The sequence below is a fragment of the Gymnoscopelus microlampas genome (genome assembly GCF_963454915.1).
Source record: "Gymnoscopelus microlampas genome assembly, chromosome: 13".
In the NCBI taxonomy this organism is placed as follows: domain Eukaryota; kingdom Metazoa; phylum Chordata; class Actinopteri; order Myctophiformes; family Myctophidae; genus Gymnoscopelus; species Gymnoscopelus microlampas.
In genome coordinates this window covers 25998983-26014549 of record NC_139950.1, presented here as the reverse complement: position 1 = coordinate 26014549, position 15567 = coordinate 25998983, and the positions used below count along the sequence as shown (strand labels likewise).

General features: G+C 43.3%; 1 protein-coding gene and 1 pseudogene across 4 annotated transcripts; one reads left to right on the top strand and one right to left on the bottom strand.

Moving 5' to 3' along the window:
- The first annotated feature begins 549 nt into the window (after positions 1–549).
- Positions 550–1633, top strand: LOC311058608 (UDP-galactose translocator-like; annotated as a pseudogene). Its single transcript has one exon. The product of its transcript is annotated as a UDP-galactose translocator-like (transcript).
- Positions 1634–3162: 1529 nt separating this feature from the next.
- Positions 3163–15143, bottom strand: cep68 (centrosomal protein 68). 3 transcript variants are annotated; one of them, XM_084077285.1, is made up of 8 exons: positions 15027–15143; positions 11707–12092; positions 9811–10992; positions 9284–9526; positions 8599–8778; positions 8064–8186; positions 7426–7522; positions 3163–5976 (listed from the first exon to the last, which is right to left on the bottom strand). In XM_084077285.1, exons 2-8 carry the CDS (start codon positions 12043–12045, stop codon positions 5753–5755), a joined length of 2388 nt encoding a protein of 795 aa, XP_083933411.1. In that variant the 5' UTR covers positions 12046–12092; positions 15027–15143; the 3' UTR covers positions 3163–5752. The 3 variants fall into 3 exon arrangements, with proteins under 3 accessions (XP_083933411.1, XP_083933412.1, XP_083933413.1); XM_084077286.1 differs by having other exon boundaries at positions 8599–8780; positions 9289–9526; XM_084077287.1 differs by having other exon boundaries at positions 8599–8777; positions 9289–9526.
- Between the last annotated feature and the right edge of the window lie 424 nt (positions 15144–15567).

Genomic DNA, 15567 nt, shown 5'->3' with positions numbered 1-15567 from the left:
AAGTATTTTGACAAATACAGGGGGATCCCAATGTTGTGGTGTATCTTGAAGACCAGGCCCATAGCAAGTTGCTGTACTCTGTCCTCAACCCTAAGCCATCCAATCCTAGCAAAATGGGCATGGTTTAGATGGGTTTTGTTTGAGGCCAGGAAGCAGCCTTACAAGTTTGTTTTGGGACAACACACAATGTGAGGGGTATAAGAGATAGAACCCTTATATAAGTTGCTTCCTGGTTGAATCCAGTTAGTTGAATGGGCTTATGTCAACAGTGTCAAAATCTGGCTGAAGCGCACTAGACTTCTCTTTACCCTAATGTCAGTGTTTGGCCTGCATTTACATAGAAGTACACTTTTCCGTCCAGTGTTGAGCCATCGTATTTGTACTCCTGACTTTCTTAGATTACGTCTCTCATCATTTCAGATTTGAGAAATACATTTGCAATTTAGTAGAGGTTGACTAAGGCCACACAGACCAGACCGGACAGAGCAGCAACATCTGAGGGAAGTAACATAACTGTTTGAGTCACCTGTAACAGCCGTTGTTGCCAATATGGCGAGCGAGGCTGGGGAAGAGAAAACAGCAGGTCGCAAACACAATAAAGAAGCTGACAGGAAGTGGAAATACATCAGCCTGGTGGTGTTGGTGGTCCAGAATGCATCGGTAATCCTCAACGTGCGATACATTTGCACGTTATCCGGCGACCGTTTCTTCACAACCTCAGACATTGTCATGTCAGAGATCATCAAACTTCTGGCCTGTCTGCTTATCATCATCCTACAGAATAAATGTAATCTAAAGCAAACAGTGTTGTTATTATATGATAGTATTAGTCCAGTATAGAGAAACATGGAAGCTAGCTGTCCCTTCCCTCCTCTACATGCTACAAAACAACTTGCAATATGTTGCCATATCCAACCTGCCTGCTGCCACCTTCCAGGTGACCTACCAGCTAAAGATCCTGACCACTGCCTTATTCAGTGTGTTGATGTTGAGAAAATGTCTGTCCAGAGTTCAGTGTGTTTCTCTGATGCTGTTGTTTGCTGGGGTGGTCATTGTGCAGGTAGCGCAGGAAGGACAGAAGGAATTGGCCCTTGATCCGTCCAGCAGGAACTACGCTGTGGGATTAGTTGCTGTTGTGATCAGCTGCCTGTCATCTGGATTTGCGGGCGTTTACTTTGAGAAGATCCTCAAAGGAAGCTCCACCTCCCTTTGGGTCCGAAACGTCCAGCTGGGACTCTTTGGCACGGCCCTCTCCATGCTGGTACTTTGGCGAAAAGATGGATTGCAGGTCTCGGTTAATGGGTTCTTCTTCGGTTATACTCCAATGGTGTGGATGGCCGTTCTCAACCAGGCGTTTGGGGGCCTTTTGGTGGCTGTGGTGGTGAAGTACGCAGACAATATCCTCAAAGGGTTCGCCACGTCCTTCTCCATTGTGGTTTCCACGGTGATGGCGGTCTACCTGTTTGGTTTCCAAATAGACTTTCTGTTTGTGGTTGGAGCTGCCATGGTGATCGGAGCCGTCTCCATGTACAGTCTGCCAAAAACCCTCTTGTCATCACCATCATCATCGTCATTGGGGTCCTCTGCTGTGGGACCAGCCAAGCCCACTGTGTCGCTGTCCGTGGTGCTGTAATGGCTGTCTCTCTCTCTCTCCTGTTTGTTTCTGTTTGTAATGTTTTTGGGTCCCAAATAATGGAAAGATTGCAGAATTATGCAAGACTAGACAGTCAGACAATAGGCTATTGCAGGATTATGCTTGATTTTATTGTTGTCTCCGCCAGGAGACTATGTTTTCGTTCTCGTCCTTCCGTGTGTCCACCAAGCTAACATTGGTCAAGCTTCACGTGACACGTGACAATATGTTGAAAGGGGGTGCTTTGATTGGTTAGCGAGACGCATGATGATATAGAGACCTATAAATAGGTGTGTCACTTCAAAAGATCATTTATATCTTTTGAAGTGAGGTAAGACAGGATTAATCAGGAACAGTACTGGCGGAGACCTGTGCTCCGAGCAGCACATTTTCGAGTTATTGTCTCCGCCAGGAGAGTTTGTTTTCACTTTCTGAAACTGGGACTAACATTGGTCAAGCGGCCTATAAATACATGTGTCACTTTGAAAGAGTCTGTGCCTCTTTCAAAGTGAGGTAAGACAGGAATAATCACGAAATGGCTGAGAAATGGCGGATACTGTAACAATTGGATAGGACACTTACACAGACAGGACGGATAGGACACTTACATAGACAGGACGGATAGGACACTTATATAGACAGGACGGATAGGACACTTACACAGACAGGACGGATAGGACACTTATACAGACAGGACGGATAGGACACTTATACAGACGGATAGGACTATGACACAGTAACATGTTCTATTTTTTGTAAGAATTAGAACATAAGAATTAGAACATTCCCAACATTCCCAACACAAGTCTGCTGGCGGAGACTTGTGCTCCGAGGAGCACTTTTTCTAGTTATTATTATTATCCAATCCAGCCATTAGTTGTTGAGATATGTTATTTGGGAATTAATTATAATTTTTTGTTTTATATGATTTGTACCTTTTATGATTAATGCCATTACCAGTAATATTATTGCCATCACCTGGGCGGATGAGATGTGTCATCCTGACGTTGAGATGTGTGTGTATGTGTGTGTGTTCAGCAACACAGCCATAGCCAAGCCTTGCCGTTTCAGTATACTCTTATGATATGTGACGGGAGCATGACAGGCCATATGGCGGATAGCAACGGTTGCTAAGCTGGCATTGGACAATCGCTATTGGGGGTGGGGCTTAGCCAAGGGCGAATTGCCTTCACAAATTTGTGGGTGGGCCTATTTCTTACAAGAAACGCCATATCATGAATGAAACAACCAATCATACCCAAATTGGAATGTTGAGGGGCCTCTATAATTGCCACACCTTGAAAAACGCTTTCTCTTATGCTGTCTGTCGTACAAACACCCCCTTCAGCTTCCTGGAGTCCTCAATGTGCTGTGTTTTATGTTGATCTGTATTTCTGAAAGGAAAATATAGATAAAAAAAAAACTGGATTTTTGCTTCTGCTTCCAGTATCTGTCTCAACGTTTACACAATAGTGTCACAATAAACAGAGATAACAAACATATGTACACAACAGGTTTATTTTGTCAATTCTGTCACCATATTGTAAAAGCTTTTTTAGATTTCAAAAGACAATGATTATTTGAAGTCTTACACTTTTGAACATTAACATGGACATCATCAGTAAAAAAACACATATAAAACTTTACATTAAGGCTGTGGTTATATTAAAATGCACTTGTCACACAGAATCTGTAAAGGTTAAGAATGACAGCATGTCAGTGAGTTTTTTGTGCCCAACCAGGGAATATATGAAGTGTTAAATGTGTGCTTTATCTAGTTGATGATTGCCAATCAAGTGCCCATCAACCTACAGTATATGCTGGCTACCTGTGTGGCTAAACCAGGGAAATCAGAAGTACCTACTGTCATAGGCATTAGTGCTGCAATAGCTTACCTATATAAATTGCATTTTTGTTGCACAGAAATACTCCTTTCTAGAAACACTTTTGCACAAACTGTCAGGGCCTCTTATCTCTCCAGGTGTCGATAACGGTTGAGCTACCTTTTTGCTCCGGTAGCAGTCCTGAAGAAGTTATAGAAAATCTGTCAATTTCAGAGCTGAATGTGGTTATCCATAAATAACAACAGACATCACAAACCCACAGGACTCGATCTTTGGCAACCCATGAGGACAAGCAGGATTCCGTGTTACCGTGTTCATATAGTACAAAGGTATTTCTCTACAAACAGAAAAGCCCTCGCTAAATGTACACAAGTGTGTCAATCACGATGTAGAAAGATAGCTGACTGAGTTAAAGTGTCCCTATCATATCAGAGTCTTCACTCTTTGTTCCAACCAAACGTTATGATTCCAGTGATTATTCTGTGTGACAATTTGTGAAATCACTGGTGGGGTGTGATCAGATATAAAACCTGTAAACGTTTGGCCAACAATGGCACGTGATTGAAAATCACTGGACTAAAATCTTTTAAAAATACATCAGGGTCACAATTGGTGTTGTTAACCCAAAATACAAACATAACACTTAACTTCACAGTGAAATTAGTCCTTCATACCACATCTAAAAAAATAAAATAAAAATACTTCACTGAGAATAAAGATATACACTTGGGTAAGACAATCAAGTGTTTCTTGTCTAGACATACTGAGAAAAGGCTCATGATTTGGTGTTCAAATGATCTTTAACTGGTGTTCACATTGTGTTTGTTCACAGCCCCTTCTGCAGTTCTCTACACAGCTGATGTTCAGACTTTAAAAAAGACGTGTGTGTGTCACCAGAGACAATCTCTTCCGTTCATAATGTAGTCTTCCACACTGAAATGTGTAAATAAACAAAAGCTGTTCCCATTTGGAGCAAATACAGGGAATGGCTGAATAACAAAACTTCAGTATTGTTCTGTGCGTTTGATTATTTTTGTCTTTTCTACAGGATAAAGAGGAAGTCAATTTTCTCTATGACACAGTAGTCTTCAACTCCAGTCCTGAGGTCTCAGAGTTCTGCTTGTTTTACATTCTCACATGAACTTTAAAGCTGCATTGTGTGATATTGTTGTTTATATCCTCTCTAAAGCAAGTTGTCAAAAGCCAGCCATACCCTAAGCTCCTTTTCTTATCGGTAAGGTCAAATATTGCAGCTTTAACTCCATTCATGATGTCCCAGTTCTAAATGACTTCCTGATGAAACGGCTAGAATAGAAACTCACAGTAAAGTTGTTTACATTTGTCCTAAATCACAGCTTCTCACACAGTATGTATCCAAAAAACACGATAATCTCCGGAAGTGAAAAAAACAACAGCAAATAAATAAACAAGTGATATTTTGCGTCTCTGTGTGTCATCAGGTTCTCCACAACAGTAGTTTGTCACTGTCAGGTGGAAACCTTGGATTTCAAAAACTGTTACTTTTCAGGAAAATGTTAAAGCGAACCTGTGTTCCAATCCAGTGTAGTTATTATTTAGTCACGAGCTCTTGTTAATACTTTTCATTGTTTAAATATTCGTAAAAAGAAACTCCAGACTTAACCACTTTCACTTTCAAACGTTTTCAAAAGTAGCAGAAAAAGCAGATCTACGACATCACATCGCGACACGTTGTGAGCTATAGGTGTGAGCTAGAATAGGTCAGCTATTTTCGCTACTTAGACTTTAGAGCAACACTCTTTGTACAACGAAGTAGGGCACTGGTTTATGAAAACAAAAAGAAACAAACAAAATATAAAAAGTTGAAATAGATACAAGACTTCTGCCCGACAGCAACAATTTGTATTAATCCATTAGGACCGGGAACCCATCTGTGTCATTTCTTTTATTCCTTTGGGCTATTAAAAAATAGCAGATATACAAGCTCATAGCGTGGCACAGAATGCTGCGCTATGACCATGTAGATCTGCAATATTTTTTAAATCGTGAAAATTTGTGCAAATCTTTGAATTTATATATTTTTAAAAGCGAACATTTGTAACTCAAATCTTTGCTTCATGGATGTCCCTGGAACAAAATATTTTGAGATGGGGGTCCGCGACCAAATACACATCATTTTGGGTGGTCCTTGACATGAAAAAGTTTGAGAACCCACTGATATTATAGCAACATATGGGTTTCAGAAAACGGTTAGGATTTAGAAACATTTGTAGATGCGTTTCCCGGATCGAATGGGTTAATTGGTCCCCTGAATCCCCACAATCCCAGAGTCCCCTATCCTCATCTCCTGTCCCCTGCTGGGCTGTGCTGCCCTGGCTGGCTGGCTGGCCGTAGCGCCGGGCCGACTGGCTGGTTGGGTGAGGCTGTCCATGGCAGACAGGATGGACGAGAACAGATGCTCTGTGTGGCTCTCCAGCGCTTTGGACTGACTCTCAATCAGAAGCAGGGTGTCTCTCAGGACTTTACGAGAGAGTGGAGCACAGGACAGAGAGACAGAGAGAAGATTAAAACAAATACAGACACACGTGGAGTAGATTAGAGCCCGACCGATGCCAGATTCATGGGTCTGATGCTGATCGCAATTTTTCGTCGTAGACCAGTGGTTCTCAACCATCGATTACTGATGTTTTGACTGACAATTTGTCAAAACGTGCAAACATTTTGAAACAATTTGAAACCTAAAATTGTATTTACTTGTAAGCAAATAAAACATAAACACATTTTGAGAGATAAAAAATAAACACATAAACGTCATAAGCTCTAATAAAGATTTTCATAGCATGATCTACAAGCTCACAATGTGTCGCCATGGCTATTTGAAAAAAAGGCTTGTGACAAATTGGCTGAATAATTGCAGATACTGATACTGTAAACGTAAAATAATGTCTGATATATCGGCCTGGCTCTAGTAGATACAAAAGGAAATGAGGATGAGCAACAGACAGAAGTGAAAAACTAAAACACATTTGAGGAATAGAAACCACTTCACCCGACCCATACCACGACATGCAAAAACAAAACGGGAATGAAAAGTCTTCTCCATTAATCGAGTTCTGTATGCATGGCTTCAATCTCCTCACAGGGTCTTTCCTGCTTCTCTTATCTGGCAATCCTGTGGTGTTGAGTTACCTCATCCAGCCAGAACACAAGAGTACCACTACACAGCACTAGTTTACATGTTGCACTAACCTAGTATCTAACCCTAACCGTTGTGAGCCTGTAGGTCGGCTATTATTAAAGCCTACTGTAATAATTGATTTAATAACCAACACTGATGGTTGTTGAGAGTGATGTATTACAGATTAGCATGTGTCAGTATGTGTATTATTTATGCAAATATTAACAGAAAATGTATACAATATTCCCAATGTATCGCTAAACGGTTAAAGTCCCTGTCCACATATCTCCCGTGGGGTGGTTTAAATCCTTAGACAAATTGTTTTGTATCACTTAACATCCCTTGACTAATGCATGCATTTTAGTGAGGCTCTGACTGGTGTTCAGCATGATGCTTGCTGATGTCCTGTGCCCTGTGCCAAACCTGGATTCAGTGATTGCTAGTGCTAGAATGAAGACTATATTTTTGTATTAAAACACTAAGTGAATGCTTTGGAGATATGCAGAACACAAGAAAGTACCAGGATTTTCACAGGTCAAAAAGACATTAAGCAAACAATAAACATGCTTTTTGGGGATTAGGACTGTGAAGAATTGCTACCCACTTTCTGTTTTTTAAGGTTTCAACAATTTTTCTACTTTTGCACGGGTAATCTATAAATTCACCCAACTTGTGCATAATATTAAGCAGATTAAAATTCTCTTGACAGTTCAGATCTGGGTCTGACTCAGTCTCTATAAAAAAGTACAGATCTCCTACTACTACTTTGTCTGCATCATCATCAGACTCACCAGGAGACGTGGAGTTCATACAGCTGAGGAGAAGTGCTCCAGTGTCCAGGACAGAGGAGGTCAGGGGATGGTGGGCACTCATTTCTCTCTGAAAACTCTGAGACAGGGGGAGATACCATGGTAAACATCGAATGATGACACATGTCAACGCACAGTCCAGCCATTCGTTCAGTGAATAGTATGCAGCACCGACAGTATATGATTTTAGCCATACAGACAGTATACATAATTCTGATTATTGTCCGCTCGCTAAGGCATCAAATGGAGGGACCGGTATGACTGGAACTACAGGAAACATTGGCTGTAGTCCATTGTAGTCCACAAAAACTGACATTCCCTTCGGTGATGTCACAGGGAAAGAAAAAACACAGGAGAAAAAAAAAACACAAAACACACTCCAACATGGGTGCAAAATCGGTGAAGTGCCCCAGCAAATCACTCTTTTCACATTCAAGTCTCTTTTTCCAAGAGTCTTTTCAGTTTCTAATATAAACATACTTTAGGGCCAGGCAGCAAATCAACTGCTGAATACAATAACTTCAATGTAAATGTCAAGGTATTGTGCAAATAATCCAAACGGTGACCCCGATCTCTGGGCAGCCCTCATTAAAGAACGAACTTGAAGCATTGTAACTTGCCTGATATTCAGCCAGGGAAGACTTGACGCTCTCAATGTCCACGGTGGGTGGAGCCAAAACCGCCATTCTCTCAACCACAGTATAGAGCCAATGGACGAGCTCCCCCAGGTTGGAGCAGAACACCTGGACAGCAGGAAACACCCATTGAATTTTTTAGAACGTGCATTCAGACTAAATCATAAGTCGTCAACACTCCTTGGCAAAGCTCAGTAGTCAAGCTCCACAACTTTCGACAGCAGACTATACACACACTACACAGCTTAATTAATTAGGTATTTGTATAGTCAAGTACTAACACATACTGAAGATTGCATTTAACCCAACATAACATTTAACCCAACATAACTATTTGTAGCAGTGGGAACCTACATGAATATGAGGAGACCTTGAAAACTCCACTCAGAAAGGCCACAATCGGCTGCCAGTTGGATTAAATCCAAGGACCTTCTCATGGTGAGGTATCAATGCTGACCACTGAGCCATTGCGCCACACACATTCAGGTAGGAGATAATATTACACACAATACATACATACCTGGATGTGTTGCATGAGGGAGTCAGTTTGCTCCTGGTTTTCCTGACTTCTGACCTCTGGGAAGGTCAGCCCACTAAGCTGTCCCACCAGAGCCTCTACCTCCCTGAGACTGGTCAGAGTCACCCCCCTGTCCACAGGCTGCGTCTGTGTTCCATGATTCTGTCTGACCCCATGATCAACTGCTGAGGGAAGGTAGTGAGATCTTAGAAAATGTACTTAGCGTCTTGTTCATATTGGTCATATTAACCCATTAAGACCGGGAAAGCATTTTAGATTTTAACCACTTTAACCATTGTTTTATACTTTGGCTATTCAAACATAGCAGATATACAAGCTATGAGCTTGTATATCTGCTATTTTAGAAAAACCATGAACATTTTTGCAAATCTTTGAATATTATATATTTTTTTTTAAGCGAACATTTGTAACTCAAATCTTTGCTTCTGGGGGTCCCCGAAACTAAATATTTTGAGATGGGGGTACGTGTTTAAATACATATAATTTCGGGGGTCCTTGACATGAAAACGTTTGAGAACCACTGATATTATAGCAACATAAGTGTTTCAGAAAACTGTTACGATTTTAGTTTAGATTAGTAGAATCGGCCTCAGGTCTTAATGGGTTAAAAACAACAAACAACATTATAAAAACGTTACATATTTTTAATACAATAGGGTGGAATGGACTTACTGAAGTACTGAGCAGTCCCATGGGCACCCCTCTCCTCCCTGTCCACATCGTCATCCCTTTCTTCTTTGTCACGTCTGTCAGCCTCGTCTTCTTTGCGTTTCTCAGATGCCTCTCCTTGCTGCGCCTCCACCTGTTTTTCTCGCAGGGGGGTGGAGGAGTAGATGGAGGTGGTTCCAGGGTCCAGAGACTCCCAGCTGGCAGAGACAGGCTGGTTGATCTGTGCTGTCACCTCCCTCACCTACAGCCATGATAGAAACACACCAACAGATATTTGGTCATTTTCCCGTAGCTTTCCCATATACATACAAAACAGTCTTGTAAAGAAATACATTTAAGGTGTCAGGCTCAAGCTAACATCTACTCAGACTCAAACGTACTGTAAACCTGTTCAAATGAAACAAACTCTCAACTCAACCCTTTTCGCAGCTTACTTTTTCAGAACTTGCTGTAAGCGTTATTTGTGTTTCATGCCTCTCTCTAAACTAAATTGAATAAGTTAATTACCCGCCCCCCCCTGCTGACCTGCCTAGACAGAGCATGCAACTCCTCCAGCTGATCTGGGAGGGGTCTGTAGTCCTCGTCCCAGTCCCCGCCTCCGACACACCCTGGCCGGGGAAGAATGCTGGTGGAGCGGATGAAGGAGGAGGAGGAGGAGAAATAAGAAGGGGAGCGTGCGGACGTATGGTGTTGACAGCGTTGACCTTCGCCGACGTTGTGACTGGGTTGGTTTTCTCTGGTCCTGCCCTTGCTGCCATCCAGGCTCTCCAGGGACAAACCAAACAGGTCCTCAGGGGAGAGGGGACTGGTATAGCGCAGGCCGTCTGATGACTTAGAGAGCCCAAGGATCTTGGAAGACCTAAGGCTGACGCCTAGTGCCTCGCCCTCTCTGGGTCGCCCCATTCCAGTATGCTCCGCCCTGCTCAGGGAAAAGTCCAGAGCCGATAGGCTGGCCGAGCTGCAGATGCGATCAAGTTCTATCCCTGAGTCCTGGAGACCTGAGTCGGTATGGCGGAGAGAGGCACCCTGCGGATCGGAGCCATCCCACTCACTGACCACCCTCCCTGGCCTGAGAGGGTAAGTGTAGTCCAGGAGTTCCTGGTACTCCCTGTCAGGATCCCAGTTCAAAGACTGCCGGTCCGGGGAAGGGGGGAGACACTTGGGGACGGCGCAGGCCCAGTAGTTGGCCTGGTTGGGGGACATGGTGTGGAGGGTGGGGGACATGGTGTGGGGGGCGGGGGACCTGCGGCTCTGGAAGTAGCCTGTAGATGAGATTACTTTCAAGCGGCTCTCCCCTCCCGTCCCACCTCCTCCTCCCCTTCCCCCTAATCTGAGCTCAGTTCTCTGGGGCCTCAGGTGGCGTGAGTGGGGGGTATACGTAGGAGAGAGGAGAGTGGACGTCAGCCGAGGGCTTAGAGGGGAGGTTGGGGTACGGACCTCCGCGGGTGGACTGCAGTGACTGCGTTGCCCCGATCTACTGCCTAGGTAGGCCGAGTCAAAACTGGGTTCATCGCGGTACGGGCTGCCCCTGAGGTCTGAAACCCCCAGGGGTGACATGAGGTCTTCTCCAGAGGCTGAGGAAGGTGAGATGTTACCCTGAGAGAGGTTGAGGCGGTCCAGGGCAGCCTCGTCTCTTGGTCTGGTTAAATAGTCCATGTTGATATGATGATGATAGCTTCCAGTACTCTCACCTGGCCACCGTTTGTCCTATGAGGAAGACAAGATCAAGAATTCAGTTTTTTGCTCTTGCAAATGTATAAGCATGCTTGCATCTGTCTCTATGTATTAGTAAACATATGATTCCTTATGGATATTATGTACTTCCAAGAAAACTCAAACATTGATCCTCTCCTGTATTACACCTATTTATCAGCTTTTATGTATATTGTTCAGGCTTTTCATATTTCTAAATGGTGAAGATTATTCTGCCTTTGCTTCTAATTGTACCATTTTAAGTGTAAAGAAAAAAGTCTCTCCCTCTCCCCTCTGAAGTACCAGTAGCAATATTGCATATTAAAAGGTGGACCCCACAAATATAATTCATCAGCTTCAATTGTATAGTCCTCCAGTTCCAATTTTGTCTGCTCATTTGTTTTTGTTTCATAACTTCCATTTTCACTTTTTTATCCTGTATCCCGTATGAGATCTCTATCCTGATTGGATACAATTGGATACCAGATAATGTTTCTGTTTACTAAAGAGCTGGAGAGATGGAGAGACCCCTGTTACTGAACAAACACTCTAGTCTACAGCAATGATTGCTATCGGAATTTAGAACAATTTAACTCTCATTTTAACAAAACACATCACTTACATCTTGACTGGGGTGGGCTCTTTAACTGGTCTGCTCTGGGTCTGTAATTGGTCCCGCTGCCACAGCTTGTCATTGTTTTATAGTAATGTAATGTATTTTCTGGTTACCTGCTCGGGTTCCTCCTGTGCCTGTGACCTCTTCAGGATGGACGTCTGCTGCTCTGTGAAAAACAGAGGCTTTCTCATCACATATTGCCTATCTGTCAAATACCTGGAGGTAGGAGCCATAGTGACACTTCTCCTGGGACCACCTCTTTCCCTCTCCCCCTGTCTTCCTTTCTCTCCCTCTATCCTCCCTCTTTCCGCTGCATCTCGGTAACTATGGATATGGCTCGCTCCCGTCGTCCGTGTGAACTCTGGGATCCGACTGCTCCAACTTCTGCCGCCTCCCTTGGCCTCCATCGGGGAGAGAGACCCGGGGAAGGCCCTGTCAGCTCCAGATGTCATGCTCCTGAGACAGGGCGCTGTGATGCCTCATGTGTTTATGGTGTAATCTGTGAAAAGATGAAAACAAGCGCACAGTAAGATCCTCTGTGTGTGTGTGTGTGTGTGTGTGTGTGTGTGTGTGTGTGTGTGTGTGTGTGTGTGTGTGTGTGTGTGAAAGAGAGAATCAAGAAGACTCCACAGTTTTAATACCGTGTTTTTATCGCCTTGATTGATGAAATAAAGGAATTTAAATTTACACACATAAACCGTCTGATGAAGATGCATTTAGACACTTCTTCTGGCTGCTCAGGGAGTGGGACTCTCCAGCCCTCCAGAGAGCAGAGATCCAGATAAGCATCAGACTGAATCCATGTAAGTGTAATGATATGTTTGCTCCTGGGCTGGCTCACCTGACCGATCTCATTAAGACTGCATGCTCTGACTTGCCCGTGTGCTCGCTGGACCAGGGGAGGTGAACACTGCACTTTGTCCTCCTCTCATCCTGAGTCATTTCCCTCATGGACCAGAGCCGTCAATAACCACAGCGGCACCCATGTTTGGGTTTGCTTCAGAAGTCTACTATGTACTATAGCTGTTGCTAAGAAGTAAGAGACTTTGGATTTTGTCAGGGCAGTCAGAACGTTGGCTACATCTTGCTGTGTAGCAGTGTTGCTTCTACAAGCACATTTGAAGTACCTTCAACAGGTTGCACAGCCAAGCACCTTGCGTTCTCAGCAAAGTACCATTCAATGAAAATACTTGTACTCTACTCAAACACTCTACATACTCTATTAAATAATAGAGTATGTGTACAGTGTGAGGGTAATGCTTTGTGAAAGCCTTGTCCCCCATAGTACAATTTAAGCAATCTTCATCAATAATTCAGGAGGGGCTCTGTACACCCCCCCACCCCACCCCACATCTTACAGATGTGACAACAAGGCATTCCGTTCTAGCCAGGCTAATGCTAAGCTCGTTCTACTACGGAGCCAGGCGACTTCTCCCCTCCATCCACCTTTTGAATTATGCACCATGTGACACACATCTAGGCCTACACCAAAATGCACCCTACGATCACGATCATTTGTAATAGGATTACAACAATCTTCAAAATGACAATCGTGCCAGAACAATGGAATTGCTTGGTTTCTTTCAACATAATGCAAATAATATTATGTTGGGATACAACACATGCACAAATGCAACGTATATTTATGTCTCCACATTTAGCTTGTATGCTATTCTCAGACCCCACCCCCCCCCAAACACACACACACACACACACACACACACACACACACACACACACACACACACACACACACACACACACACACACACACACATACAGTATGCACTCAGAGGCAGAGCTGAGTATGTCTCGTTGCCATAGCAATAGCTTTGAGAGGGTGGTGCTAGACTAGAATGTGGAGCATGGTGGAGGTGTCAAACAAAGACAGCATAGGGCGAAAACACATGCCACGATTTTAGACTACCTACTGTCTTTCTGTGAAATCAGAATCAAATATGACGAGCTGAACATTATAGTCAGAATAGGCAGGGTCTAGATACTGGCACTTAATAGCAGCCACCAAGACAGTGTTTGTAAAATGTCTGTGACCTTTGTGTATGTAACCCATGGGCACTGGCAGCATGTTGACACAGGGATGGAATCTAACAACAAACTCACTACTCCCCATGCCCACTTCACTGCAAACATGCACTTTCCTTACCAGTCTGATAACAGAAAATGATCTAAATTAGCTGGCAAAAGGCAAAATGGAGGAGCTATGATTTACACCAAATGGCTGTAGCATACGCACATAATCAGCCATGTCACTTATACAATTCAGTCATGTATCGAACTGAAGGCTTGAAGATACTGTAGGAGCATGTCAACGGGTTTTTTGCAAGACAGTCATTCAGTCAGCCTGAAACCACGCTTAAAACCTGTTCCAAAACATATACCAGTTCCCATAAATATAACAAAATCACATTCATTAAGTACCCTTCCAGGAAGGGCCTTCCTTTTCCAGTATGGTAATTACCAGGTAACTGCCGGACTGTAAAAGGAAGGGCTATCGATTAGTCTTATATCAAACTGCATATGACAATAATCTTCAATCACATAGGCTATATAGAGCTTCTGGTCCAGTGGTCTGGCTACACAGTGAAATCCTCATTGTCCAATTGGGCCAATCTTTGTTCAATTAACAGGATTTTACTCTGTAGCCAACTTGGTTAGTCTGTGAGAGAGTGAGTGGCTAAACAATCGATCGATGGCAGCAGGGTGTCATAGCAACAGAGGCACCAAACAACAGCGCCTTACACACAGTCCAGTGGCATTCTGGTCGTTGTCCATACAGGGCCTGCTTGTATAGGCTGGGTCTGAAGAAAGCTAGGTTGCCTTTTTCTAACAATGAACACTTTGTTATCAAATCGCCTTCTGCTGAACTCATCTGGCACTGAAACCTTAGTCAAAAGACCCCCCAAAAAGGGATAGACAGACAGAGATGATGACTGAATGAAAGGTGCCTGCAGCCATATGAAGCATAATCGAAGCTTAGTATCGTTTGTTGATTACTTTTGATGCAGTAATGGTCTTTTTCAATTCATTTCAATGTTTTATTATTTTATTTTTAGGTATTAAAAAGGTCTTTAAATTGTCACTTTACTGTCATCTGGGGACCACCCCAAAATCATGTGAGGAACCCCCTGGGGGTCTCGACCCACAGGTTGAGAACCACTGCTCTAGTTGGCTGCCTGTGACCTTACAGTTACAGTTACAGATGAGATGTATGACTATTAATATGTCATTATAAACAGCTGTCCGACTCCACACAGCTTCACGGTCTAAATGAGCATCGAGGACGGAGCACATAAGTCAGAAAATACTGTACATTTAATTGGAAACTAAAACTTTGAATGAATGTATCTTTGTCTAGTAGCTATTTAACGTCTGAGCCCCGTCTTACTGCACTAACGATAATGATACAACTCACCTGCCTGCCTTTAGCACACTGATTCTATTTGAAGATGAATGATCAAAACGTCGTAGCGATGTCTTTGCGGCAACATTGTTGCTACTGTGTACTGACTGTCCTTTGTTACGGAAACAGTGGAGGAGGGAAGAGAAAGTTCAATTGTAAACAGGAGGAGCAAACGGAAGGCGGAACAAGACCTTACTGCCCTCTAGTGGAAACAAAATGTATGATTTTGTTTTGTACCTATCCATGTTTGTTTCAAGCCCTGATATTTCACCTGCATGTTGTAGATCAGGGTGAGGGGTGTTCAACGTTTTTCAGGCCAAGGAAGGACCACTTAGTTCAAGAGAGAGATGAAGCAGGGACCCCCACTACATACAGTATACAATTATGTTGCAGATTAAACCTTTCATAGATTTCCTAGACAGCTTCATAGACTTGTTTGACAGCAACTACCATCAGTGTTGTTCATATTTTCAGACATTTAACCACTTAAACTCTAAATACTTAGTAAACTTGGATCGTTGGCTCTGTACTTGGACTGCTCTTTTCCGGGACG

Coding starts and splice junctions, on each gene's coding strand:
- cep68 (XM_084077285.1), bottom strand. CDS start 12,045: ATGACATCTGGAGCTGACAGGGCCTTCCCCGGGTCTCTCTCCCCGATG. Junction 8,779..9,283: donor CTGCTCAGTACTTCAGTAAG/TCCATTCCACCC, acceptor CTTCCCTCAGCA/GTTGATCATGGGGTCAGACA. Junction 8,187..8,598: donor CCCTCATGCAACACATCCAG/GTATGTATGTAT, acceptor CCTGCTGTCCAG/GTGTTCTGCTCCAACCTGGG.